Source organism: Diprion similis, chromosome 13 (assembly GCF_021155765.1).
Source record: "Diprion similis isolate iyDipSimi1 chromosome 13, iyDipSimi1.1, whole genome shotgun sequence".
NCBI lineage: Eukaryota > Metazoa > Arthropoda > Insecta > Hymenoptera > Diprionidae > Diprion > Diprion similis.
Window position 1 is genome coordinate 925,939 of NC_060117.1, and position 27,348 is coordinate 953,286.

General features: G+C 42.1%; 6 protein-coding genes across 8 annotated transcripts; 3 read left to right on the forward strand and 3 right to left on the reverse strand.

Moving 5' to 3' along the window:
• The first annotated feature begins 3 nt into the window (after positions 1-3).
• Positions 4-7,037, forward strand: LOC124413761 (eIF-2-alpha kinase GCN2). The gene is made up of 13 exons (XM_046894510.1): positions 4-503; positions 582-751; positions 825-1,086; positions 1,220-1,771; positions 1,887-2,261; positions 2,350-2,895; positions 3,000-3,157; positions 3,648-4,081; positions 4,181-4,460; positions 4,574-5,093; positions 5,192-5,674; positions 5,769-6,673; positions 6,763-7,037. The coding sequence occupies exons 1-13, from the start codon at positions 447-449 to the stop codon at positions 6,887-6,889; spliced, it is 4,869 nt and encodes a 1,622-aa protein (XP_046750466.1). The 5' UTR covers positions 4-446; the 3' UTR covers positions 6,890-7,037.
• Positions 7,038-7,692: 655 nt separating this feature from the next.
• LOC124414159 (pre-mRNA-processing factor 39) lies at positions 7,693-14,778 on the forward strand. The gene is made up of 13 exons (XM_046895110.1): positions 7,693-7,818; positions 8,050-8,189; positions 8,256-8,612; positions 8,723-9,115; positions 9,467-9,653; positions 9,762-10,012; positions 10,141-10,266; positions 11,772-11,920; positions 12,060-12,471; positions 12,571-12,735; positions 12,816-13,202; positions 13,312-13,598; positions 13,710-14,778. The coding sequence occupies exons 1-13, from the start codon at positions 7,716-7,718 to the stop codon at positions 14,005-14,007; spliced, it is 3,255 nt and encodes a 1,084-aa protein (XP_046751066.1). The 5' UTR covers positions 7,693-7,715; the 3' UTR covers positions 14,008-14,778.
• Positions 14,779-15,370: 592 nt separating this feature from the next.
• On the reverse strand, positions 15,371-20,787 carry LOC124414160. The gene is made up of 3 exons (XM_046895111.1): positions 20,523-20,787; positions 17,043-19,770; positions 15,371-16,504 (listed from the first exon to the last, which is right to left on the reverse strand). Exons 1-3 carry the CDS (start codon positions 20,730-20,732, stop codon positions 16,356-16,358), a joined length of 3,087 nt encoding a protein of 1,028 aa, XP_046751067.1. The 5' UTR covers positions 20,733-20,787; the 3' UTR covers positions 15,371-16,355.
• A 690-nt stretch (positions 20,788-21,477) lies between these two features.
• LOC124414165 (26S proteasome non-ATPase regulatory subunit 9) lies at positions 21,478-22,634 on the reverse strand. Of its 2 annotated transcripts, none has more exons than XM_046895117.1 (4): positions 22,488-22,634; positions 22,222-22,321; positions 21,949-22,133; positions 21,478-21,835 (listed from the first exon to the last, which is right to left on the reverse strand). In XM_046895117.1, the coding sequence occupies exons 1-4, from the start codon at positions 22,596-22,598 to the stop codon at positions 21,608-21,610; spliced, it is 624 nt and encodes a 207-aa protein (XP_046751073.1). In that variant the 5' UTR covers positions 22,599-22,634; the 3' UTR covers positions 21,478-21,607. The 2 variants fall into 2 exon arrangements, with proteins under 2 accessions (XP_046751073.1, XP_046751074.1); XM_046895118.1 differs by having other exon boundaries at positions 22,484-22,610.
• A 180-nt stretch (positions 22,635-22,814) lies between these two features.
• Positions 22,815-27,201, reverse strand: LOC124414162 (tetratricopeptide repeat protein 30A). 2 transcript variants are annotated; one of them, XM_046895112.1, is made up of 9 exons: positions 26,988-27,201; positions 26,822-26,887; positions 26,411-26,749; positions 26,210-26,345; positions 25,953-26,117; positions 25,546-25,814; positions 23,735-24,142; positions 23,288-23,672; positions 22,815-23,195 (listed from the first exon to the last, which is right to left on the reverse strand). In XM_046895112.1, exons 1-9 carry the CDS (start codon positions 27,054-27,056, stop codon positions 23,056-23,058), a joined length of 1,977 nt encoding a protein of 658 aa, XP_046751068.1. In that variant the 5' UTR covers positions 27,057-27,201; the 3' UTR covers positions 22,815-23,055. The 2 variants fall into 2 exon arrangements, with proteins under 2 accessions (XP_046751068.1, XP_046751069.1); XM_046895113.1 differs by lacking the exon at positions 26,822-26,887.
• LOC124414164 (nucleolar protein of 40 kDa-like) lies at positions 24,259-25,518 on the forward strand. Its single transcript, XM_046895116.1, has 2 exons — positions 24,259-24,631; positions 24,724-25,518. Exons 1-2 carry the CDS (start codon positions 24,515-24,517, stop codon positions 25,450-25,452), a joined length of 846 nt encoding a protein of 281 aa, XP_046751072.1. The 5' UTR covers positions 24,259-24,514; the 3' UTR covers positions 25,453-25,518.
• Positions 27,202-27,348: the final 147 nt, after the last annotated feature.

Here is a 27,348-nt window from a genome sequence, read left to right on the forward strand (position 1 = left end):
CCGTAATCAGATTAAAGAAAGTCAATTAAGGACAATAACAACGGCAGAAAAATACGGCAAAACCGTTTCTTCTTTTCTAGTGATTCGAAGAAAGATCATAAAGAAAAGAACGCGGTACAAACGATAAAATTCAAATAGATCATGTAGCAGGTTATCTTCTGCTGCTACTGGTTACGACGGGCTTTCGATGCATTTGTTATGCCTACGTTTGATACTATCGATCTGTGTGTAAATATCGCAAAACTGACGCGTATTTTGAACAGTTTTGAATAAGGTTAGTAGCTATGACGGTCTCTAGCGAAGAAGATCGGGATAATTATTTTCCGCTTAACTAGCGGTATATTTATCTAGTGACAGTTGTGTCAACAGTTTCAATTCTTAAAAAAAAAACATAATACCAAAAGCTTGGCGTTGATAAAACGCTGACTATTGCAGTTTGTTGCAATATGTCGCACGCTGAAACAAATCGAGACCGTCAACAGAACGAGCTTGAAGTATTAAAGGTAAGTTTAATTTTAATTAATTACTTTTTCCATCGATCTCGTTGTTGCGCTTCAATCCCCTCTCGTTCTCTGACTCAGTCGATATTCGCCGAGGAGTTGCACGATCACAGGAAAACTAAAGGAAAAAAGAAATGGCAACCGCTGGATCTTTCCATCACTCTGACGCCTCAGAAGGGGATGTCAGGCCCAGCCGAGATCTATGCGCAAATCGATTTGCAGGTCATCTGCGGGGAAAATTATCCCGAAGAGTGAGTTGACCCGAAACGCCTCAAAGGATAAGACGAGTCGTTCGCGTCTCTTATTTTGTCATCATTATTTCAGGGTGCCTCGTCTTCTGCTTCGCAACAGCAGAGGCCTTTCGGATCAGCAAGTAGGCGTACTTTACTCCGACCTCGAGCAAATGGCTGATCAGCTGAAGGGTGAGGAAATGATATACGAGCTGGCACAGCACGTTCAAAAATTTTTACACGATCACAATAAACCTGGATACAGCAGTTTTTATGAGGAAATGGTGTCCAGGCAGCAGGAGAAGCTGAAGTGCGAGATACAAAAGAAACAGCTCAAGGAAGACAAAGAGAGGCAGGTTCGTCGCTTCAAATCTTGATCAGAACTTGTTTTTTTTTTTTTTTCATATCCATTTATTCATAATAAATGGGTTAAATTGCTTAATACAAATTATACAAAACAAGGCCTAATACTTGGTGGATTTTTCACAGGTACTTCAAGACGAAATTCAAAAACGTCAAGAAGCGCTGATGGCGGAAGTGCGAAGACGCAAGGAGTTGGCACGTTGCGCAGCAGAGACGGATTCCACCTGCCAATCCATACCGTCGTCCCCGCCAGACAGACCTAGAAGGTACTCGAGGCGGCGCTGCACGAGTACTTCGGAAAGCTCGGAGAGTTGCTTGTGCGAACATAAAGGTACCAAGCTCGTCAAGTTCAGCGACAATCGCGGAGAGCGAGTCGTCTGCAGGGGAAAATGCCTGGGCCACAGCACAAAGGGCTCTGTCGTTTATGTAGGACTTGACACAACTAACGGAGAACTATTGGCCATAGCCGAATGGTCGTTGAGATGTGGGACAACGGAATCAGCTTTGGAAACGCAAGAGGCAACCGACTTTCAACACTGCCTGAAACAAATTGCCATTATCGAGCAGGAGCTGAATCACTTAAACAGACTGCATCATCCTAATTTGGTTCATTATCTTCACATGAAGTATATTCAGGACAAGGAAAGCGTAGTTATATACGTTCTCCAAGAGTTTGTGGTGAGGAAAGCAACAACTTGATTAAATTTATTCTCAAACATTGACGTTAAAATTCGTGAAAGATGCGGTTTGGATTGTTTGATCAACAGTCTTGTGCTTATTTTTAATCATCTAGGTGGGAACGACGTGTTCGTTCTTCTTGACAGAGAATATACCGATGGACGTTGACACGCTGAGGCATCTGGCAACTGGGGTTTTATCCGCATTGCAATACTTGCACCAGAATAACGTGGTGCACAAGGACCTGCGCGAGACCAGCGTTCACATAGACAGCACAGGTGTCGTCAAGCTATCCGGTTATTCCTTGGACAAAAGACTGTCCGATATTTATTGCGCGAGCTACTTGGCCAAAAATGAACACGAATTCCCAACCATCCAGGGGAGGGGCGGAAAAAAAGCCGACATTTACAGGTTCGGAGTCCTCTTGCTGTCTTTGTTGAGAGGCAGTATTGTTTCGGAAAACGAAATCGACACGGAAACAAATTTGCAGGTAAATTTGTGTAAACAGATTCACACTTGAGTCTCAATTCTCATTAATTTCTGCAGATACATTCACACGGTTATACGATTACTTCCAGACAGATCTGAAAGATTTTTTGTCCAAATGCCTCGTTCGCAACGAGAGGATACGGTGGTCGGCTGAGCAGCTCCAGGGGCACTGTTTCATACAAGTTCCCATCGAGCGAGGATTGTCACCTCCATGTCCGGACAGAAAGAAGGAGCAAAATAGCTCGGAAACCGAACTTCCGGCCGCTTATGTTCATCCGTACTTGACGGCATTGGGAGGTCAGTCGCGCATACAGAATGAGTTTGAGGTTTTGAAATGGCTCGGAAAGGGAGCTTTCGGCGACGTTCTCAAGGTCAAAAACAAACTGGACGGCGGAGTCTACGCTATCAAGCGCATCGAGCTCAACCCAAAGAACATACAGCTGAACAGAAAAATAACGCGCGAAGTTAAACTTCTCTCCAGACTGAATCATGAGAACGTTGTGCGGTATTACAACTCTTGGATTGAAAGCGCCACCATAGATGACTCCTCAAGGCACAGTCAGCTCACACCGGCAACTACGCCGTCCAACAGAACGGCACAGGGGCGAGAAAATAACAAAGACGAGCTGATAGCTGTTAGTTTCTTTGATTGCGTACTTCGTCACAAGCTAAATTTGTGTTATCTACTGTTTCGGATTAACTTTCATTCGTTTTCGACTTCTCTTTCTCTTGATTATAGCTAGAAAGCAAAGACGTCGAGAGACTCGCTCCTCCGCTGCATGACGTCGAGTGGAACATCTCGTACCAATCTAGAGCGAGCGGAGTTTTGTCAGCCGACAGCGATGCCGAGAGCGAAGATAGCTCGAGTGACTCCGATGACGAGGACTGGGCTTTCCTGTGAGATATTTAACGCTGCAGCGGCGTGTAATTGTTTTGAATTTGATTGCATAAATATCGCGGATGCGAGCAGTTGATCCCATGATCTTCTAAACATTACTGACAAAGAGAAAATAACGCAATCCTTCAATAAAACCTCTCCAAGTGATAGTTTTTCCATAGCGAAGAACGTACTTTTTCTACAAATCGTTTTCAAACTTCAGATATGCTTCGTGAATGCGGTTAAGCTAACTTTCAAAAATGGTATTGTTCAATTACTAATTATTTGTGTGAAACTAAGCAATACTACTTGTTTTTTAGATTCAAATTTATATATCTAAGGTGCATAATTTATGGACCTTTTAGTCAAAAAAATTGCCCAAGATTACCTAAGTTTTGTGGGAAAACGTCAGGGATTTCTAAATTATTTGATGGGAAAAATCTGGGAATTTTATTTCAGCAAGATTGTCGCCACTCTGATAAACAAACACTTTTTTTCCTAAAATTCTAGCACTCGAACAAGAATAGACTCTTCGGACAGTATCGAGTTTGAAAAGAACGATTCTTCTCAGATTTCGAAATACACTGAAGAGGTGCTGGAGTCTCCAATGAGGCATGTAGAAAACAGAAATGATTCAGCTGTTGTTAAGGAAATACAGTTTATGTATATTCAGATGGAGTTTTGTGAAAAAAGCACGTTACGAACTGCCATTGACAACAGCTTGTGCGAAGATGAGGAACGGGTTTGGAGATTGTTTAGAGAAATTGTTGAGGGATTGGCCCACATACACCAGCAAGGGATGATCCACAGGGACCTGAAACCTGTCAACATATTTCTCGACAGCAACGATCATGTGAAAATTGGCGACTTTGGTCTTGCTACAAGTAATATTCTATCCACTTTGGCGCACAACGTGGACGTGGACAAGGAACTGCAGCTAATTGGTACTGAAAAGACAATTTTTAACATCGGCACATTTCGATAGTCATAAAGTTCTGCAGTTCGTTGATTATCATTTTAAAATATCAAACTTCTAATTGTAGCAGGAACCAGTTTCGAGATGGACGATGTTGGCTCGATGACTGGTCAAGTGGGCACGGCACTCTACACAGCGCCTGAATTGAGCTCGAAAGTTGCCAAAGCTATTTACAATCAAAAAGTTGATATTTACAGCCTTGGAATAATACTCTTCGAGATGTGTTACAAGCCGTTGGACACTGGTATGGAGCGAGTCAAAGTTCTACTTAATTTGAGGTCCAGGGAGATAATTCTCCCACCCGAATTCACCGAAGTCGATATGCCGCACCACGTGCATCTCCTTCGGTGCGTAATTTAGTATCAAATGTTTACAATTGGTACCAAACAATTGTTTCGCCTTCCAATTCGAGTGGTTTTTTTATCCCTCTTCCTAATTATTTTTACCGTAATATCGCCAGATGGCTTCTAAATCACGATCCCAGTCAGCGGCCGACCTCTCAGGAACTGCTGACATCTGAATACCTACCGCCTCCTCAGTTGGAGGAGGCGGAATTGCAGGAAATGGTGCGTCACACGTTGTCAAATAGACAGAGCAAGGCCTACAAGTATTTGATAGACAGTTGCATGGCTCAGAAAGTGACGCCTGCCGAAGATATAACGTATGACATGAACCTGCCTTCAAGAGGATTCGCGAGTTGCCCTGCACCAAAGATTCAGTTCCTCCAAGAGAACGTCAAGTCTAAAGTTATCGAGGTTTTCCAGAGGCATGGAGGTGTGTGCCTCGGCTCCCCATTGCTGATGCCAAAGTCCAAACAGTCCTATACGCACATGGACTCGTGCGTTAAGCTCATGACTCGAACGGGCAGCGTAGTTTCTTTGCCGCATGATCTGAGAGCTCCGTTCGCGAGATACGTTGCTTGGAACAACATCATGCATGTGCGGAGGTACGCGATCGAACGCGTTTACAGGGAGAAAAAGGTACGGTAGATATCGCTGATAAGGACCGAGAGAGCGGGAGAAAGAGACAAATTTTACATACAGAAAAAGCAACGCCGAGTTTAATTAAAATTTTTCAGGTTCATGGATTTCACCCCAGGGAATTGTACGAGTGTGCTTTCGACATAATAAGCCCGACGCCCGGCGACCTAATGGACGAGGCGGAACTGATATTGATAGTCAGCGAAATAGCCAACGAAATCCCACAACTGCGTGGACGGAACTTTTCTGTCCGTTTGAACCACACGTCGCTGTTACAGGCGGTATTGATGTACTGCGGTATAGAGAGGGAAAAGTACCACGACATTTACTCAATTCTCTGCGACGCGAGAGACGGAAAATTCTCCAAGTTTCAACTGCAGACACACTTGATCAGCCTGTGTCTTACCGATCAGGCCATGGAAACCCTCTACAATTTGTTTGAAACGGAAAGCTCGGTCGCAAAGATAGCCAGCGTCTTGAGAACCATCACTAGGAGGAAGGGAAACGCGGCTGTTCTCGCCAAGGAAGGACTTCGGGAGCTGGAAATCGTTATCGCCAATGCCGAGGCTCTTGGAGTGAAGGTGAAAAGCTTAGTAAAAATTTTTGGTGAAAACTCGAGCGAGTTTAGAAGTTATCCTTGATATTTATGGCCAAGCTTTCTCTTCTGTATTTCAGTGGCCGATTGTCGTTGTTCCGCTGTTGGTTCACAACATTCAGCAGCACAGCGGTGTGATATACCAGATATCTTGCGAGTTGAAAAAAAGACGACGACGAGGAGGTCAGGACGTGATAGCAGCGGGCGGTCGTTACGACAAGATGCTGACGTCGTTTAGACAATTTCTAGAGCGGACAGGTATGGCGGGAAAGGAGGTAAGGCAGTACGGAGTCGGGATCAGCATATCCTTGGACAAGCTGGTATGCGCGGTGCGAGAAAACTGCGAGGATATTTGCTCCGAGAATAAATTTGGCGTGGATGTAGCGGTCTGCTGCATCGGCGGAATGCAGAGGCGAGAAAAGGAGAAGGCCGAAGTCTTGCGCGAGCTTTGGTCCCAGGGGCTGAAGGTGACGTCGCTCGGACCGCACAGCGCCGAAGAAATATCCGAGTACTGCAGGGATAATTCGATAAACTACATCGTTCTTCTCAAGGATGGTGAGAATGGTACTCTTAGGGTACAATCGTGGGAGAAGGACAGATACCAAGAGCGAAAAATAAACACTCAGGATATAACAGACTTTCTTCAGCGACAGATTGACAATCCGCTGCCGGTTTTAGCCAGATCGGAAAGTAAGGTCAGCACGGGTAACAACGAGGTTCCCGTTTCCTCCTACAATCCGGCTAATGTTAACATCGGCTTTGTACTGTCGGAGAAAGATAAGTTGTCCGGGAGTGGTCGGAGGAGTGTAAAAAACACTATTCTTGCGCAAATGACCTCCGTCGCGCAGCGGATATCGCACAAAATTCCTATCGAAGTTTTCGCCGTATTCCTTGACGCGACTGTCGTCAAGTCGATAATCAGCTATTTGGATATTGACGAAAATGAAGTGGAATTTCACAAAAGTATTCAACTAATTATAGAAAAGTAAGTATTTACGCGATTTAAAGTATAAAAATATGCGACTTTGATTGGTCATTTTCCTCACACATGTTTTTTCCTTGTTTTTTTTCCAGACATCCTAGGCATAAAAAGTATATAACAGATATTTGCGAAGAAATGCGAGAAACGAGGAATGAAAAATTGCACCCGGTTCTTATTCTTTACAGCCTGATAGACAACAAGTATAGAATTCTGATGTAAGGAGAATTTATTTGAACCTGGTACCTGGATAATTTTACTTACAATTGAAAGAAATAAAGACTAATTTCCGTACTGTTTTCGCGAGACTTCACATTTTCGATGCAAGATGCATTCTGCACCCCTCTCCAACCGCCTCAATGCCAAAACAGATATAAGACTGAAGTCAATCTGTCGTGCACGATCATCATTGTCAATGAATCCAGATGATCAATACTTGGGCAATGATTTAATTCACCCACATTCAGTTGAAAATACTATGACAAAACTGCAACAACCATAAAGCCATTCGAAATCTCAAATTGAGAATAAATGATGAATTGAGAACAACTCGTACTATAACGTTATTTTCAGTTATACGGTATACTTGTCATGCCCCTGGCAATAAAAAAGATCGCATTATAAATAAAGTAGGCTGAGTGTAAACGTAGTTCTAATGATTAGAATAAGATGAGATTACTGAGTTACAAGTTAAACTGTTTTGTCAGGTATATTCATGCAAACTTCCACTGTATGAAATGAGAGATCGGTCAAGTTTATGAAATGAATGAAAGTATAATTGATGTCACTTATTCCTTAGGTACTGATTACTTACAATCATATCTTAAATCGTTAATCATTACATGGGAGTTATTTGAAGACTAATCATATTACGCGCCCTACAGTAGGCAACCCAAACGACATTTATTCCTTACGAGTTGCCGGCTCGCGCCACGCAAGAAGTAGCAGCAACAGCTGCGGACAGGAACTGGAACTACGAAGTTCATTTGCGAAGCGCCGAAATTTTCCTGCCAGTTTCGATCACTCGAGGCATGCTTTAATCCCAGACATGCATGCACATACACAACCGACAACAGAAGACAAAAAGACTAGAAGAAAGAAAATGGCGTCGTTAAGCGGCGACGAGAATGAAATTATCGCTGCTGAGCCAGGTAAGAGATAGAAATATCAGTGAAAATCGTTGATTGTTATTTAGCATGGATTCCGCCGAACGAATGAGTCAGAAATTGGCAAAAAGTATCCCAGTTGCACGCGGTGAGATGAGATTGAAGACGGCGGTTCGCGGCGCATCGCAAACCGCCATTATCCAAGCGACACAATATCATCTCCAAATAAATTTGTAACGTATCATTGCCCTAACGCCTGCATCCGTGTTTTCACAGTCAGGCGAACCAGGTCGGGCCGTGCTGTGACCAATTTAATCGTTGCCAAGAAATCACCGGTCAAAAAATTACTCGCCAGAGCGACTCGCTCCCACAAGAAAGTCCGCGAGGGCGAGGATTACCTGCAAACGGAACCCGAGGTAACGTATTTCACAAATTTACGCATTTTCCAAACTCCACGAGTCTGTTATACCGTTGAATCGCAGGAGGAGACTTATCTTGGCGAGGAGAATTTGGAAGAAACAGAGGATGCCTCGGAGAATGGTCTGTTGCAACAGACGCTGGACAGTTCCGTCGGCGAGCAAACTGTCGAGGAAGAAGGTACGACCTTTCACCTCGAACTTGAAGACTCGCAGGATATCGTTCTGGTTCAAGACACGGATATCTTACATCAGGATCAAAATCCAGACACGGAAATCAGAATCGTGTACAGAGACAGAGAAGTTGAGGAGGAAGTCCCTGAGCTTGAGGCTCCGCCCCCACCCCTCGTCACCAAAGTCACACCCTCAGGCTCCATTGTTTCCACGCTGAAAGTAAAGGAAACTATTCAGCTTATAGACACGGTAATTCAACGCTTTTTATTTCGTTTCCTTCTCCCTTGACCAGATTAGATAATTCACCATGTGGCAAGAATTGAGTCAGTGTATGAATCATTCTTCGAACCCTGTTGCAGGAAATGTCAGAGAACAGCATGGAGCCGGTAGAGCTCGATGCTGAGGAAGAGGTGGAGTCCGAAGAAGTGATAGAGACCATCGTAGAAGAACATGACGAGGTGATGGAAGACTTCCACCATGTCCTTAATCAAGATGAAGAGGTGGAGGAGATCGTAGAGATGGAGCCACAGGAAAATGGGACACAAAATTCGTTTGTGCATGAAACTCTGACGGACTTTCAAATGGATGCTGAATCCTTGGAAACCCCGTCCGCTGATCAGAGCATGCTCACTACAGATAGCATGGAGGCTGATACTAAAAGGCCAGAAAGCTCGGATGAAAATCCGGATGAAAAAGCTGAACCTGATACAGAGGCCGTTTCCGAAGATGAACTTCCTACAGAAGCTGCAAAGGTACGACTAAAACAATACGGTATTGAAATTTCTGTACCAGTTTACGGCACTTGCTTACTCTTGCGGAATTGATAATCTTATTTTTTTCATTTGTTTCCGTACTTCTATGTATTTCAAATCTTCTCACGTTTTCTGCAATTTTTTTTATCACCGTCAGGATGAGCATGAAATGGAAGCGATATCAGATGACGAGTTTTTCCCTGTAGAGTCGGCCCTCCAGGTAGACCCCATCCCATAATCCTTCAATCCTGTAGTTTTCTGACATTCTCTCACAGAAAAAATTGAATCTGTCGCAAAGAAAGAAAAAAAAGGTTTGCGAAATTAATGTTCGGTCTTCTGCGCGTGAACTAGGAACCCGAAACAGAGGCAGTTTCAGACGAAGAGTTGCCTGCCGCAGCGCCTGCCGATCTTGGAGAGACGGAATCTGTTTCTGAGGATGAACTGCCACCGGACAGTGACAAGAAAAAGAAAGCTGGAGCCAAAGCTCTGAGCAAAGCTGCAGCGGAGAGTGCCAAGGCAAAGCCTGAAGGTGGCGCAGGTGTGTACTTTAAATCTAAGAAATATTATTCAATTCTATTAGAATTTGGAGCTTTGTGCGCTTGATCGGTACATTCCTTTTAACATTATTATTCTTCATTATTTGTAGGTAAACGTAAATTAAACGCCGAAGGTGAGTACGACCCGAGTTCTCCGACGTCTGAAAACAATGATGAAACACCAGCCAAGAAAGTCGCAATTACCTCAGGAGTTGAGGGGGCGGAAAACAAGCCGGAGGCGAAGCCAGCATCTCCGAAGAAAAAGGCACTCCCAGAACTTGACAAGTATTGGAAAGCCGTAAACGAAGATCCCTCTGATTTCACCGGTTGGACTTATCTCCTTCAATACGTCGACCAGGAGGTAAGTTTCGCATGATATTTGCAAAGTATAATGCCCAATTGTTCGTTAACTTGTTTGTCAGGTAATTTTTGAATTTAAATAAATTTTATGTGCGAAGCAAATGATTGATGGTTGTTTTCATATCGCAGAATGACGCAGAGGCGGCACGGGAGGCGTACACGAAATTCTTGGAACGTTATCCATACTGTTACGGATACTGGAGGAAATTTGCGGATTACGAAAAGAAGAAGGGGAACCCGGAGAATTGTCAAACGGTGAGTTCACTTTTTCAATACATAAATAAATATTCCTTAGGCTTAGTTATCATCATTATTGATATTACTATTATTATTGCATACTACTATTACGGATACCGTTATTACTATTACTACTACCATTATTATTACTACTGTAGCTATTATACCATTTCTGCTGCTACTAGGATACATACAATGATATTCATGAATTTTTTTAATGAAAAAAAACCTCTAATATGAAACTAGCTCGAGTTAGGAAGACGCCTGGGCAGTGCGCACGCACGTAAATATGGTTTTCCCTTCCAACAGCCTAGCACGTCTTGCGGCACCCATTCGACTCTCTCCGTTTACCGAATAGCTGATCATTATTTATTAATTATTATCACTACTGTTGTGCTAGTAAGGCTAAAGTATTACTACTACTACTATTACTACTACTACTACTACTACTACTACTACATATTAATGTCGTATACGAAATATCAGTATCATTACTATAATACTAATGGTGAAATTCATGCAACGTACCTAAGTGAAAATAATAACGACGAATTATTAGCACATCGTTTTTCTCTCAGCTTATTGTTGTTGTTCTTATTATTGTTCTTATTATTATTATCATTATTATTATCATCGTTGCCGATCTCGTCGATATTTACATTGACAATATGTTGTTCCTCCTATTGTTGTTTCTATTTTTGCTGTTCTTGTTGTTGTTACAGTAGTTTACATGAACTTTATAAGGTGAAAAATTCTGTACACGTTATAGAGTTACGTACGTATCTTACATACGACAAAACTAAAAATATTACAACTCGCAACAAAAACAAAAAATCAAAGTATTGTAAAATTACGACTAGGGATAAGATTACTGCGATGGTTTTTTTTTTTTTCTCCACTTTTTTTTCTACATTACCTTCTTCTTACTCGTTATAAAGTAAGTAAGTAAGTTTATATTGGTCGGGTATATCGGTGTTGAGACAAAGTCATATGACAATGACTTAAAGAGATGAGCGCTCACGTGCCAGAGAAAAAGGGGGCTTCAGAGAGCGAGAGAGAGCGATAAGAGAGAAGATATGACAACGCGCGCCTCGTGTCGGAGTCTCCCTGAGTTTTAAGGTGAATGCACAATGCTCTGCAATCTCTGTGTTTTTTAATTATTACCACAACACAAATTTATTTACAGTACGCCTACGGTATGTGAGTAATTATTACTTATGAGAGCAACGATCCATATCTAATTATATATATATACATATATATATACATATAATATACTTTTTTTTTCTAAGTATAAATCTAACCATATGTATAACTTAAGATATCTTTTCGTTTTTATATACTATACAAACGTCAAGATGCAAAAAAAAAAATAACCACACGTGACGAGGACAAAAAACATATTAATAGGTTTACTTATATTACCCGAGCGCCCGATAAGCGACATATATAAAAAACAAAGAAAGCGAAAAAATCACGCGAACAATTTTCCTCTCTGAACATCATCATTGATAATCTCACAGGTTTTTGACCAAGGATTGAAAGCGATATCGCTCAGCGTCGATCTATGGCTGCACTACATCAATCATTGCAAAACCGTCTATGAAAACGACGAAGAAAAACTTCGGGAACAATATGAGAGAGCCATAGAGGCCTGCGGACTGGAATTCAGGTGAGATTCGTTCGTTTTGTTATCGTTGAAAAATCCTGACAAATTCTGAGTATCGCTTCTGCTACTCAAGTTCGATCTGTCAATATTTCATATGCCCAAAGTGGTCTAATTACTCCTTATTCTTCCTTTCTCGCCCCAGATCTGATCGTCTCTGGGAGAGTTACATCAAATGGGAGTTGGAGGCGAAGCGTCTGAGTCGAGTGACCGCTCTGTACGATCGCCTGCTGTCAACGCCGACGTTGTGCTACTTGTCACACTTTGAGGCCTTTCAGGAATTCGTCTCGTCGAATCTTCCCAACAAAATCTTGAACGTCGACGACTTTCTTACCCTGCGTGCCGAGGTCAAGGCTCTTCTCAAATCGGACGAATCTGCCACCGTGACGGCTTCAGTAGCGGATGACGCACCGCCCGGAGAAGAACCACCGCCACACGAGGTCCCTCCGACCGACGAGGAGACTCGGGCCATCAGAGAGAAAATTATTAGCACCAGGCGAAAAATGCACAAGGCCAACGTCAACGCTGTCGCTGCAAGATGGTCGTACGAGGAAGGGGTAATGTCGATTTTCATTTTCTTTGGTGCCTCGAAACAGGGTTGATTAATCTGAATAGGATTCTAACTACTTTTATATTAATATTTCATATTTTTACAGATCAAGAGACCTTACTTCCACGTTAAGCCCCTCGAGCGTTGTCAACTGAAGAACTGGAAGGAGTATCTAGACTTTGAGATCGAGCAAAAAGACCCGGCTAGAATTATTATACTTTTCGAGCGCTGTCTGATCGCCTGCGCTCTGTATGATGAATTCTGGATGCGAGTAAGTTGTTGTCATTTGACATTTGGAAAGATGGGGAAACACAAGTCGGAGTATCATTTTCTTTTTCTCTTTTATTCCAGTTTGTACGTTATTTGGAGACTCAGAAGAGTGAAAACGCCGAGAAGATAAGAGACGTGTATTCCCGCGCGTGCATCGTTCATCACCCGAAAAAACCTAATTTGCATTTACAATGGGCGACCTTTGAGGAGGGTCAGGGAAACTTCGAAAAGGCATCCGAAATACTGGAGAAAATTGACGCGGCACTGCCTAATATGCTGCAGATCGCTTATCGTCGTGTAAATCTCGAGCGCCGAAGAGGGGATTTGGACAAGGCTTGTGCCCTGTACGAGAATTACATCAGTAACAGCAAAAACCGTACGATAGCGAACAACGTGGCTGTCAAATACGCGAGGTTTTTGTGCAAGGTCAAAAACGACATCGATAAAGCCGTGAAAGTACTCCTCAAGGTAAGTAAAGCTCTCAGACATCGCATTAACATTAAATATCAATAAAGTTAGGCACGTTAACATTAATTCGACAACGTGAGGCTAATTTATCTAATCAATTGTCCGTCAGGCGACCGACAAGGACAAAGACAACCCGCGACTTTATCTACAACTGATCGACCTTGGTCTGCAGAGGAGCCCGGTCGACACCTTGGAGGTAGTTGGGTACATGGACATGTTTATAGAGCGCGAGCATGCCGACCTTGAGCAACGGGTGTTGTTTGCACAAAGAAAGGTCGAGTTCCTCGAAGACTTCAGCCCGGACATACGCCAGGTACTTAAGGCGCACGAGCAGTTCCAGAAGTGCATAAAACAAGCCAAAGAAAGAAAGAAGGCGAAGAACGAGGACAGCAAGAGGTACCGAATACTTTTACAGAGAGAAGAATATTACATATATCTATAAGAGCTCGGAAAATCCGAAGGCTTTCCTAAAACCAGGGTAAATCTAATCTCCGTTTCCTTTTGCAGCGAGACGTCACCGCCAAAGAAAGTCAAGCCGGGCGAACAATCCAGCATTCCACCACCGCCTTCGGTCGGCTCGCAGTCTTCTTACCAGTACGGAAGCGGACCGAGCGGCCCGTATCAGTCCCAGCAGCCCTTCCAGGGTGGACAGTACAGCGGGCAGGGTAGTTACCAGCAAGGATATCAGCAGTACCCGCCGCCCTCGGATCCGAATTACGCGAATTACCAAAACTGGCAGTACGGTCAAGGCGGACCTCAGGCATACGGCCCCTACAATCAGTGGGGATCGTACAATTACTATTAAGCAGAGGTGCGAAAGAGGTGATCTTTGTACATTCTTTTCAATAGTCTAGCTGCTGCTGATGGTGGTGATCAACGCGCGTTGCGAGTCTCGTTCAAGGGGCTAATTCCTTCTGAAATCATTTTTTTTTTTTTTTTGTATTCTAATGTTAAAATTATTGAAAATTAATTTTTATTTTAGTCAAAAGTGAGCGAAACCAATCACGTCTCTAGAACCAAAATTGTCGTCGTACGTATGCAGTGTACATACATACTTTTGATTGGATTGAACTAGAGATATGATTGTGTGAGAAAATAATTAACCATTGATTCCTTTTCTCGCCAAAGGGAAAAGAGCTTTTCTTTTCTAAAGAAAGTTTTTAAAAAATTATTCACACGCCGATAATGCGTACTGCGCGTCATTCGCCCCTTGAACTAATCTGTCGGTGTGCTAATATTGTTTCCAACCACTCTAGACCCACGGACACTTACACACGCATATTCAATCACACGCAATCTTCACTACTATTGAACCGCGAACGCGATAAGTAAAACTAAGAAAACAGGTTCTCATGTTATATTATTATGTATAAGGTAAGAGATACGACAAGGCATAGGACAAAAGAAAAAAAAGCAAATGAGAAACGAAATACAAAAATCCACATTTGACATGCACGCTCGTTTATTGTTAGATCACAGTGGGGTTTTCCTTCCACATTGAAACGTGTTTCATCATACTACTCTTATGACCTTAAAATAAGTGAGTCTGAATAATAATTTGAAAAACCAAAAACAATTGCAAAAAAAATTACAGTAAAAATTCACAATTATCGTTCAAGTTTGACGAAAATAACTGAATAAAATTGAAAATAAATTAAATAATTACGTTAATATACATTCGTAATAGTAATAAATGTTAATAAATTTTTATCTAACTCGTGACGAATCGTGTTACTTGGCGATGGTTGGTTATTAGTTGTGTGAATTATATGAAAATGAGGAGGATGCGAAAAATAAAAAAAATAAAGAAGAGAATCTTGAACGTAAATATCCTTTTTTATTCACTCCAATTGAAAAAAAAAATTATATATATACGATATTACCTTTTTTCGTACAATAGCAGCATTCATATTTCATGAAATTGATTCACTTAACTAATATTCGATAGTCCTGAAAATGAAAACGCGGAAAAGAATGTTTCATTTTGTTCCCTGGCCACATTCTTATATTAATTTGTCACTCGGTTATTTCGGATTCGCTAAAGTTACAGACAGAAGCGATAGAACAGATAAAAACCGTGAAAACAAACAAACATTTGCGTCACTTGATATTGGTAATAGAGTAATGATAATGATAATGAGAACAACGAAAATAAGTCGACGAATAAGTTTAATCGTTATTATTATTAATGCTTTATTCATAATAACTATTATTACACGTATGTTAATTGAAAAAATATCAAAATTATTATTGGACACTTGAAACAGAAAAGCGGAGCTGAAATAAACAAATAAGACCCACCCAAGTGTGGGGTGAGTGTGCGCATCAATCAATCCTTAGCAATTTATTTTTCAAATGACTGACATCTAGGTCGATATAAATTTTTTTATCAAGATGAACACATCTAACTCCAAATTCTCTTACTTTCCCTAATTATGGAATTATCTATTTTCTTTTTCATGCAAACGATTTATACCGTTTACGACACACGTCTGAATTATTTCGGATTTAGTAGAACGCAGAGAGAGAGAGAGAGGGAGAGGAAGAGAAAGAAAAGAATAGAAATCGTTGATAACGTACATTTCGATACTATAATATTAAAGTAATTTTTTAATGTCATGGAAATTCTGAGTTTCTTTAGTTTTTTTTTTTTTTTTCTTTTTGCTTGCAACACGTTAATATTATTTTTTAATATTATCTTGTAAACGTTAACATACTTGTTAGATTTTTTTCATCAGCTCGAGAGATTAATAGCTGTACAAATCTACAGAAAGGGAACAAAAATAAAAAGTAAAAAAAAACACCGTGTTACAAATCGTCACCTAGTCTAGCAAATTTATTCATTCGTTGTTCGCTGTTATTATTAAAACGATAAGGTTTTGAGCCCAGTTTCGTAAATGCGAATGAACTTGCTGTTCGAAGCTTGACCGATTTTTCTAGCTTCTAACAGGCGTAATGAATATAATTACGTACATCAAAGTATAAGACGTTAAACTTTGTTTGAAAAATTCGAGGCGTATCTTTTTTTTCTCTTTTTCAATCAAAGAAATTTCATATTTTTTTAATATAGTAACAAAAAACAAAAAAATGTATAGCGCGTTGGGAGTTTTTAACAAAGTTATTAGGCTAATTAACAATTCCACGCGATAATCTTCAAGCGACTACTGCGCTTGACGCCATTTGGTTGACTCCGCACGTTCCGTCGCCTCTGTACACCCTGTAATATCCTTTTTCGCCCCATTGCGGACCCCAGCTGTTTTTTATCGTCCAATAAGGCAGTGTTTTATGGAAGATGGGATATGCTGTAAAAATAAAAGTGATAATGATAATAACCATGGCGATATGTATAAATTTATTAGCATGCAATGCGATTGCACGGTATACAACAGTGCTACTGGTTTTGTATCATTATTATTTTGTACAGTTTCTCTCTTAACTGTTTTGCCATTCCTAACGAATTGGGAAGTGCAGATTTCCATGCACATTCCATATTGTCAGACTTCAGTGATTGTAATCAGCATTAGAATAATGCAGACATCAAAAACAATACGGGCTGAGCAATGTGGCAGGAACTAATGTAAATTAAAAACAGTCGATAAAACGTTGATAATTAATTTTTCAATACAACGTTTTAATGACGTTTTTTTCTATCTTTTAAGCTTTAAAATAATTGATATAACGATGAAAAAGAAAGTGTATATATAATTTATGAGAGAATTTTATTTACAGAAAAATGATTACCGAGGGCAAGTTCCATAGATTTAAGTCATTGCAAAGACTGGAAAACTAATGAAACTGCACTTAGTACGCGCTCTTGCTGTGAGTCTTAAGCTTACTTACTGTGAGTTCCGTAGCCCACGATCAGTACTCCGTGATCAAGGTTTGTCGGGCTGCAGAGGAATTTGTAGGGATGGGAAACGCCGCCCATGTAGAACTGCATCGCATTGGCGTTAATGCCGATTGAAATTGGGCCATTTTTCACCAGCCACTGAGCCATTTGCGTCTCATTGCTGGTAATATTTACCGCAGAAACGACCTTTGCTCTGACCTCGCTAGTGTTGAAGTGACAAGCTTCGTTAGCCGCGTCGTAGGGATAGTCTGACTCCAGCTCAAGTCCTCCTAATTTTTCTATCGCCCTGTACGCGTTGTCGGGTAAACCGCCGCCGCAGCCTTCATCAAGTGTGTCGCAGTCGACCAGTTCCTGCTCGGAAAACGAGAGCAGGTTTCCATGACGCAAGGCGTACTGCCCTTCGATGTTTCCGGTGACTGAAAACGCCCAGCATGAACCGCAGCTTCCCTGGTTCTTCACCGGCGTTACTGCATTGTGATCACGCCAGTCAAAAGACTCGGGAAGCGGGTCGTTAGGAATCTCAGCCATTGGTATTGGGATATCGTTTTCTACCCTAAGCTCTGGCTTCAGTCCCAAATACTGTTTAAACTCTTGTATCGTCAGATCGGCGAACATCGAAGCGCCATAAATCGCGGTTCCCTGTTCATTACGTTGCAGCTCTTGAACAGTCATCATGTTTTGTTGGAAAACTTTGAAGCGATATTTCTTGTCGGACAAAGTTTCATAGCTTTTGTTATACTTGACAACAAAGTCGTTGAACAGCCTCTCGTTTCTCAGGTACATGGACTGCTCCAGCATCTTCCTGCTATAGTCCTTGCCTCTCAAGCTTCTCTTCGCTCGTTTGTTCGACTTGCAGTTCACCTGCACGTCCAGCGTCCCTGACTCCAGCCACGGCCTTGACCAGACCGTCACTATGCACTCTCGTGCCTGGCTGCCAGCCTTCAGTTGGCAGTTGTTCTTCGTTCCTTTGGGACAGTCGCTCTCTCCGAGTCTTACGTTTATGTTGTACAGACTTCCTCCAACAATCTGATGGGTCGCAGACACGATTTCGATCAACATGTACTCGTTCTTTCCATTTGAGTTTTTCGAAAATTTACTAACACCCAGATTAGCGTAGTTTTTCACCTCGGGGTCATCGATGCTTCGCGCAAACTCTGTACCCACTGCCGGCCGACTACGTTTCTCTCTCTGGCTGGTACTCGATTGGCGTGTTACCGTTATCTCCAATTTCCCTGTAGAAAGCCACGGCCTTGACCATGCTTTAATTTCATACGTCTGGGGCTCGCTGCCAGCCTGTAGTTGGCAATTGTTTTTCGTTCCCTTCGGGCAGGTGCTGGCTCCAATTTTTGCTTTTATCCTGTAGAGATCGCCCGCCACAACCTGTTTCGTTGCCGATATTACACTAACTACAATTGGTTCATTCTCTCCCTCATATGTTTCCGACAATTTCTGAAGTCCAATAGCTGTAAAATTTCTAACAGCCTCGTTATTGGGGCTGATAGAAGAGGAACTTCCGAGGCCTTGCTTATTCCTGTTGACGTTGCTTCTTTCTTGCCGCAAATTTGGTCGCGCGTCTTCTACACTCTCATTGGAGTTTGATTCTGAGGACAAAGAGGACACGTCAGAATTCACCGCCAATCTTTCCACTTTCTCCGGCTTGATTATCTCCTCGGATACCGGTTGCCTCCCGTCAGCATGATCGCCCACTACCGCAGTCTCTGTTCTCAACGGTATATCAAAGTCCTCCAAAAACTCCTCAAACTCTTTCTGCTTATTAACGAATCCTTGTACCCTTTGTCCATTATCTAGCCGCTCAAGTTCCACCCTCACTATGGGAGCCTCAGACACCACAGGACTTTCCTGGCCCGATACTTGGTCTGAAACTATTGTATGGAGTTCATTAGGGTCCCTTAAAGCTTGTAGTCCCTTAGTTTCAGACTTGTTTTCTCCCGACAGCAGGTCCCCTGTGTTTCCTGAATTCGAAGTTTCTGCACCCAAAACAGGGCTTACTTCATTCTCCTGATCTGAACGTGCGGTGCAATTGTTTCCGACGATTTGTCTGTCGCCCTGTATCCAGGGTCGCTCTTGGAACGTGATCAGACACCATCTACTAGGGGAGTCACTCCGCAGCGAGCATAACGAGCGTTCCGTAACTGCATTGTTCAGACAGTTTGACTCTCCAATTTCAGCAAGCAGCTTGTACTCTACGATAGTAGAACCTGGAGGAACAGCCCGAGTCACTTTCTGCATCTTTATGAATTTGTACATGTGCTCGTTCTGTCTGAGTCTATCCATGGCGTCCAGAGCTTGGGTGACAAAGGCGGCCAACCCTGGCAAATTCGGATTCAACTCATAAGGGCAACCTGCACAGTAATTCGAGTTTGCCACCCTGACCGCGATGAATGGCTCAGCTGACTCGGCGTCTGGTTTTTGCACCTCAGCTGCCGCTGCAACCTCGTGGTCGAGGTCCAAGGTGCTTTTGTCAAAGTCGCCTTCTGTGGTGAAACTCTCCTGCTGTTGCTGCAACTGCTGGATATCCTCCTGAATGGACTGAGGGTATAGGTACAAACATTGTATGGTATTCGGGTTGACTTCCACCTGTCCCGACGTGTCTTTCAGGTCTATGGTGCACGCCTCTCTGGGACAGCTTGTCGAGCCCTCCGAGCATATTGTTTCCAGGTTCAAGGTCAGTCTGTAGATCACAAAGCTTGGCTCCAACTGCGAAGAAACAGACGAAGGTTGTTAGCGTGTAAAAAAAATCTACTATCTGCAGGCTCTCGCTTCGTTGACTTATTTGTACAAATATTTGCACGTACATGGTAACATAAGAACCTTTGGAATATCTGTGAAAACAAGGCGGACCACGAATGTTCGGTATTCTGCGTACGGGGCGTATAATATAATATAACTTTAGCAGGCTAGGTCACCGATACTGATAACCCAGCTGTAATCTACTTCTAACGTTTCTATTATTTGTAAATATTACAGAGGCGAAAATATCCTATTTTTAACCCAGTTTCAAATGAATGCTTGCAACATATGATCTTGCAACGATTACTTGTTGTATTGGGAAGAAAAAAGTTAAAATTATGGAAAAGTTGCTCTTTAGGCCGATGAAATTACGCAACACACTTATGCGTGAACGCGCGAGCGATATCAGAAAATTATACATTCTATTCATAACGATTTGTCATTGCTAAAGTTAACAAAGAGATTCCGCACGCGCCAAGCATTGCCGTATTTGTAAATAACGACGTTCGAAATTCCGATTTAGATATCTGCGGAGTGCGTGACTATGCGATGATCGATTATTGCGCGCTTTGTCAGGGAGTCGGGAGAGAATTCCAACAATCACAATTCCAACTACGTGTTCGGAAATAGAAAAGTTTACTTGCGAAATGTCACGAGATGATAAGAAGATCCACAACGAATGACGTCAAGTATAAAATAAAATACACAGGCATAATTACCAATTTTTGCGCGCTAATCAGGTTTCCGCCCCTGTACGTGTTCTGCGTTGGCGAATTTGCGTTCAACGAATTAATCGCCGTACGGACGAGGGACTCGGGGACACTTTGCAGCGATATGTTTACGGGGTTGCAAGTCCCATCGAGTGCTGCTGATAACAATAATAAAACCGTAAACAATGTCGGGATCGCGAGCGACCCGAATTCTGCCATCTTGACGTTTCAACCTTCGCGAGTTCAATTCTCACTCCGCTCCGCTCTCGCGAGCGTCCGTATTTATATACACGCGTCGTGTACGTACGGAGATTTCGACGTCGTCACCACTCACAGAATTTCAGAGGTTAGACGGCCTTCTACCCGTCGAGTTTATACCATCGACATATAGTATATACACTCTGGATAAACTCTGTCTCTCTACCTCTGCGCGATGATTGGCAGAGGCTACGCGCTTAGCCAATCACGACACGGAGCGAGAGAGATGGAGTGTAAGGGAATGACCTTTAGAAGCTTCGATGATTCTAGCTGACAGTAACGTGATCAATACGGCTGGGTGTACTTCCCGCTTTTCGCGTAGCCATTTATTTCCGCGGCAACTTTTTGGACCTGATTATCAAAATCCCAACACAAAAGATACAATATTTTATTTCACGAAATTTATTTACTTCCGCTGCAATTAAACAATTCAACACGACGTTTTTTTTTTTACAGCGTTCAACTTGTTTACAAGAACCAGATTCTTGAATCATTATAAAGAGAAAATATGTTTTTTAATTTTGTCTAACGATAATGGTGATAGTAGAGAAGATAAACAAGCTGATATAAGATATTAACTTGCCGTGCTCATCCAACGAAACACTTTGAAAATGATTTTATCTAAATTCACCTAATCGCGAAAATTCATGCTTTATCGATAACGTTTTCAGGAAATAAGTTATAAGGGAAAATAATATTGACTAGGTAAAGTGAGATAAAATTCTATGTCTCTCAACTTAAATGTGATACAATACAATACGAAAAAAATTCTCAAATTACTTGCTCCAACCCAAATAACACGAAGAGTCATCTTCTGACCCACATTATCTTCTTATTTATCTTTCAACCGATTCAACTGGTATCACGTTGCAACCGAGTAATCCTTTTCCACTCCAAGGTTTTGGAACCAGTGTCAGAACCACCGTGTTCAATCCACGCTTTATTTTAACAAATATTGGCTTATATTTGCTGCTTTCAACGAGCTCCCCGACATCCTTCAATGATCTGAAGTTACGGGAGTCTATAGATCCAAACTCCACGATCAAATCTCCCACTTCTATGCCCTAAAAAAATGCAAAAAAAAAAACAAACAATGAATTATTGTTCAAAATGCACAAACCTTTCTGATTAATAGACAGTCAGGTAGGAGAAGAGATTCTAATCTTAATATGCTTACAGCAAGTTCAGCCGGAGAAGCGGAGGAGACCAAATTCACTTTCAAGAATGGTTCTGAAAGCGTGTTCTCCTCGACACTGTTCACACTGGGTTCCGGCTGTTGGGTCTGACTTCCAGACATTGAGTGAACCTGATGTAGCCCAGTCTCGATCTGCCTCATCACCGTCTTGTGATCGTTTTGGAGACCTGATAATGGTGACGTGTTAAAATTGAAAACAAACTTCTCAGGTGCGTACCACTGCTGAAAGTTGCACTATTTCGATATTTTACGTACATATTATCTTATGGCGAGCATGCCTGACTTGGTAGACGTCTACGTCGTCGCGGGGAAAACCATCAGAGTCTACCAAAGGGTCGTTCATGCCTACATGGTTCTGAAAGCAATAGAAAAGACAGAAAATGTTTAAATAAATCTGCTATTCGGAGACTTTGAAATCTGACTTGTCATCGGTCCTTGTTCATATCGAACTACAACGTTAAGTGTAAATACTGTTAATTGTGATAGTTCGATGGTAAATTGCGGAATTTTTGGGTACCTACGCAGTCGAGGATCTGTTTGTAGCCTTGAATATCGGACTCTAGCTTGTCTTTCGCTTTTATTAGCTCCAATAAACGCTCCTTTGCCTGCTCAACCTCCATGTCGACCACCATGTTTGTTGTGATGGCGATAATTACGGTAATTTCTCGATTCCCTCGCGGTAACCGCATCTATAATATTTCTGCATTCATTGGTTGTTCACGGTTACGGGAATGACAAGCCAGTGAAGTAACTACACCTTCAGATCCCCGGGCATTGCTTCGAAATTCTTACAAATCCGCTTAAACATCAAATTTTTACAACAAACGAGTGATAACTGTTTGAACATTGTTTATTTGCTTGATTTTTAGCTCGACAATTATTCATTAAAATCTAAAATTACGAGCTAGATAAATTTGATATCTATTTCACAACTGCAATATATGTATAGGTATTCGGAATATGAAAGAAAAAAACAATTATTACGTTATATTCCCAGCTTATTATCGTTACTATCATGACACAGACAATGCTAAAGGTATATACTTAAAGTAACGACTACATATAATCATCTAACTGCGACAGGACCATTCAGCCCATTTGCAATTTGAGGAATAACGCCTTCAGATATCTCGCCTCGTAGGTGACCGTCTGTTTGCCCAAAGGCACTGTTGGAATTTCTTGAATATCCAGCGGCTGTTCTATCACTGTTCTAACGTCCCTCCCGTAAACTGAAACGAACACAAAGAAACGAATAAGTGTTAAGAGAACATTAAGAAGGAAAACGTTCCAACACAAGGATGCCCAACTGAACCCTAGCTACCTTCGCAATGCTCCAAGAACTGCACGCATTCTTGGAGCGTTGGATCCTTGAGAACAACGAGCTGCTTAGCCAACTGTTCCAGCAAGGAAAGGAAGCATCTTTTTGCATAGAACCAGGTATCAGTTCCTAGCTTCTTGCTGTAAGGCTCCAGACTTTTCATTACTCTGGATATACCAAACTCGTAGTTTCCTTTGGCACAGTACAAGGTTCCTATGACCAAATTCACGATGCAAAGATGAAACAGTTTCTTTTCCTGATCCTCAAACGAGACAGTTTCCTCCTCCTTTTCTATCTTCTTCATTAGTTCCTCAGCCTCTGCATTCTGCGACGTCATAATGTAGCTGACGCAAAGGTTGGCCAGAACTATCGCGCTGATATCTAGAATCTGGAAGATATTTAACAAAGTTTTCAGGCAGTCAGATAATTGCTAAGAGATTGCTAACTTACGTTGTCGTATTTCTTTTTGACGATGGGCTCATAGAACCCTGTTGCCTCTTTGAATTTATTTTCCTGCATAAAGAGTGTGTGAGCAACGTTCAGTTTCCATACGTCGTGCTCGTTGCAGAACTCTACGCTCTTTCTAAATATCTTCTCGACTTGGGGGTAGTTCTCCAATTCCCAGTATATCTTTGCCTGCGCCATCAGAACCGGAACGTACCGTTCCAGGGCTTCCTCGTAGTCATTCACCGCTCGCTTCACAGCATTATCGTCATGGTTCAGTCTTGCCTCCTGAACTTGCTTTGTTGCTTTCCGCAGGGTCTCCGTGTGCTTGTTCGCCAGGTCATCAAACTTCCTGTATGCCTCCTCTGGCGATGTTTGTTGCGTTATCAATGCATCCAAGAAGTCGTACAAGTACTTGAAAAAGAAAAGAAACACGGAAGACCGTGAATTGCGTTATCTTTCCAAAGCCCTCTTTTTTAAAAGAGCTTGATACCTCACTGCCATACACCGTGTTTATGTATACATAAATCGATGCAAACATAACCTGAAATATTTTGAGTTTTTCGTGTACGACGATCAATGAGAAGGAAATTTTTATCGCGGAATCTCTCGGCTTAAGAATACGAATTCTTAGGAGTCGGAAAAATGCTATGCGAACCATCGATTCAGTTGGCCTAAAATTTTTCATCAACCTGAAGAATAACAGCCTAATACAGAAAATAAATACAGAACAAAATTTGCCCAAAATGGATTAATTAGAAACGGCAAAAAAAAAAATCGACAAGGATGACTGGATGTGAACTCAATCAAATATTCCTGGGAGAAGTCGCAGCTGTTCAAAACTATGGGGCATTTGTCAGAATACCGGGGTGCACTCAGCAGGGGCTCGTTCACAAGTCGCAGGTAGGGAGGAGAGTGACCAATGAACTGGTGTTAGAAAATCGACGAGGTTTCTCTTCATTTTTTCTCAACTGCTTCTTTTCTTATATGGTCAGGTCAGTTCTTCGCACGTGGACGACGTTGGCGAGGTGCTGCAGCGGGGGGAGCGAGTATGGTGCAAGATAATATCGATAAACGAAGAGGGCAAAATAAGCCTGTCGATGAAGCTGGTCAATCAGGGAAACGGGACAGACCTTGATCCAAATGGTGTCCAGCTTCAGAGGGATGAACAGAAGAGGAAAACATCGGCGCCTGGTCAGAGGAAAGTGATCCAGCTACAGGCCGTGCTTAATACAACGTGCTCTAAGTGCGGAACGCACGGTCATCTTTCCAGTGATTGCTTCATGAGCCCAGGTGGCAAAACTTACGAGCTGATACCCGAAATCGAGGAGGAAGACGAAGCAAAAGAAGCGAGGAAACCAGACATAGAGGAGGGTACAATTGAGGCGAAGATTAAGAAGCATAAGTCTAAGAAATCAAAGAGTAAGAAGAAATCCAAGAAATCAAAGTCAAACGAGGAATCACCGGGCAATGACAGTGATTCTGAGGATGGTGAGAGAGGGAAGAAATCGTCAAAAAAACGAAGCAAGGATAAGAAGAGAAAACGAAAGAAGGAGAAGAAGAGCAAGGAAAATTCGTCGCAGAGTCACTCAACTGATGAAGACGACAAGGATGATGCCGAAGAGGACATTGAGAGAATAAAAAGTTCTTTGAAGCGAAAGATTTCCGAGCATGGCAGAGAGAGGCGCACTAAAAAGTGTAAATATTCCAGCTCTAAACGTTAAGATTGATCAAGAATAATAATAATAATAATAATAATAATAATAATATTATCTTCGAACAAATCGAAAGTTGAAAACAAACTCCATCCAACTCACTGGCGTTAAATATTTGTAAGTTAAGTGAACGTTTTCGGCTAGAACATCAGCTGCCAGATCGTAGTACTGATATCTGCAGTAGAGCAGAAGTAAATTGGCAAAAGTTTCTGGCGGGAATGGATTTTGCTGTAGCAAAAACTGTAGCTTTTCAAAGCCCTCACTGGGCCTTGATTCCATGTTGATCAATGCCTGATTGTGTAACGTTACTGCATCCAATTCCTCCTCAGAACGCGGTGGCATATCCGTCAGCGCCTCTCTGGCTGCCTCATCTGTACATATGAATAGAGGCGTGTCGTTTTTTATGAACTTAATATAACTGAGGGTGGGTCTAAATACTAGACATAGAATATGATATACATTTAGAAGAGCTAAGCTACTTGGTAATAAGAATTATGTCAAAGCGGTACAATTTTGTAGCTGATATTCAATGGCTGCTTTGAGATTGAACGCCTCGGTTAGCGCAGTTTCATGCAAAGTGAGGGTGTTGCCCACGCTCCTGACCTCGATACCTTCCGTAGTCATGCCGACACTTAATTCCGGGTGTTCTTTGATCCCCTGCTCGATAATGTCAGCTAGAATATATTCATGTCCCGTGTTCAGAATAGTTCGATAGATCAAAATTTATATAGATAATCATTGAAAAGAGAGAGAACTTTATATATACCGATGTGTTTTAGAGATGCGGCATATTCCTTGAGTCTGTAATAGCAAAGAGCCACATTGTAGGACAAGTGGGGCTTGAATCCGACGATTTGTAATGCTACGGAGAACTTCTTTAACGCTTGTTCGTACTGCTCCTCCTGTTGACACGGAAAAAACCTACTTCGATGATACAACAACTGTTTATTATAAAATTCATTTGCACCTTATAGAGCAGGCATCCCAGGTTGATATCAGTGTCGACGTCTTCAACAGAGCACTGATCGACGTAGGCTCGAGCTCCGGCGATGTCTTCCTGCCCGTACTTAATCGCTGCTTGTAGTTTGGTGACCTTTGACTCCAGCTGCGGCTTATCAACTATCGTCGAACAGACGCTCCAAGCCTCCTGGTACAAGCATGCCTGATGGAGGGACTGAGCGTAGTAGAGCTTGTACAAATCTTCGTCCGGGCAGATCTGAACCAGTTTTTCATAGCAGCCTGCCGCGCCAGCAAAGTCTTGCGTATAAAAGTAGCAGTGGGCCAGCAGAGATAGGCAGGGTCTGGACTGAAACGTGATTATCGATCGCGTGATGCTTTTTTTCTCCCGATTTCTATTGTCTGTTTTTTTTCAACCCACCTCAGGATATGTCACCATGAGAGTGACAAGAATCTGAATGGTTTCTGCATATTTCTGCTCCTTGATCTACGGCATAGATTCAAAATCTGATTTCTGTTGGTGAATATTTTGGAGAATTGGAATCAAAATGTTGTGACAATACAGGCATGTAATGTTAGATATGTACCATAGTGTATATGGTCTTGGTGTACTCCCCATCCCTGATTACTTGAATATTTTGAGAAAAGCTGGTCATGACGGTGTTAATTTGCTTGCGAAATAAATGTTATCTTTGTAAATCGCATGTCGTGCAGCGCTGTAGAGTCGCAAATTTGCGTTAATAATAAGCGTGAAAAAATATTCCTGTATGTATGCAGCGAAGGTAAACGTCAGAGCAGCGTGTTTTGACAGACGCGACATGAAGCGTAGCCATGGTAACGGCATCGTAAGCACAGACATCGTAAGTGCCACTTACGGAGTCGGGCTTAAATCTTCGTCCCCTCGTCAAGGGTCAAGGTAATGCGTGATTAATCATGATATTTCACCAA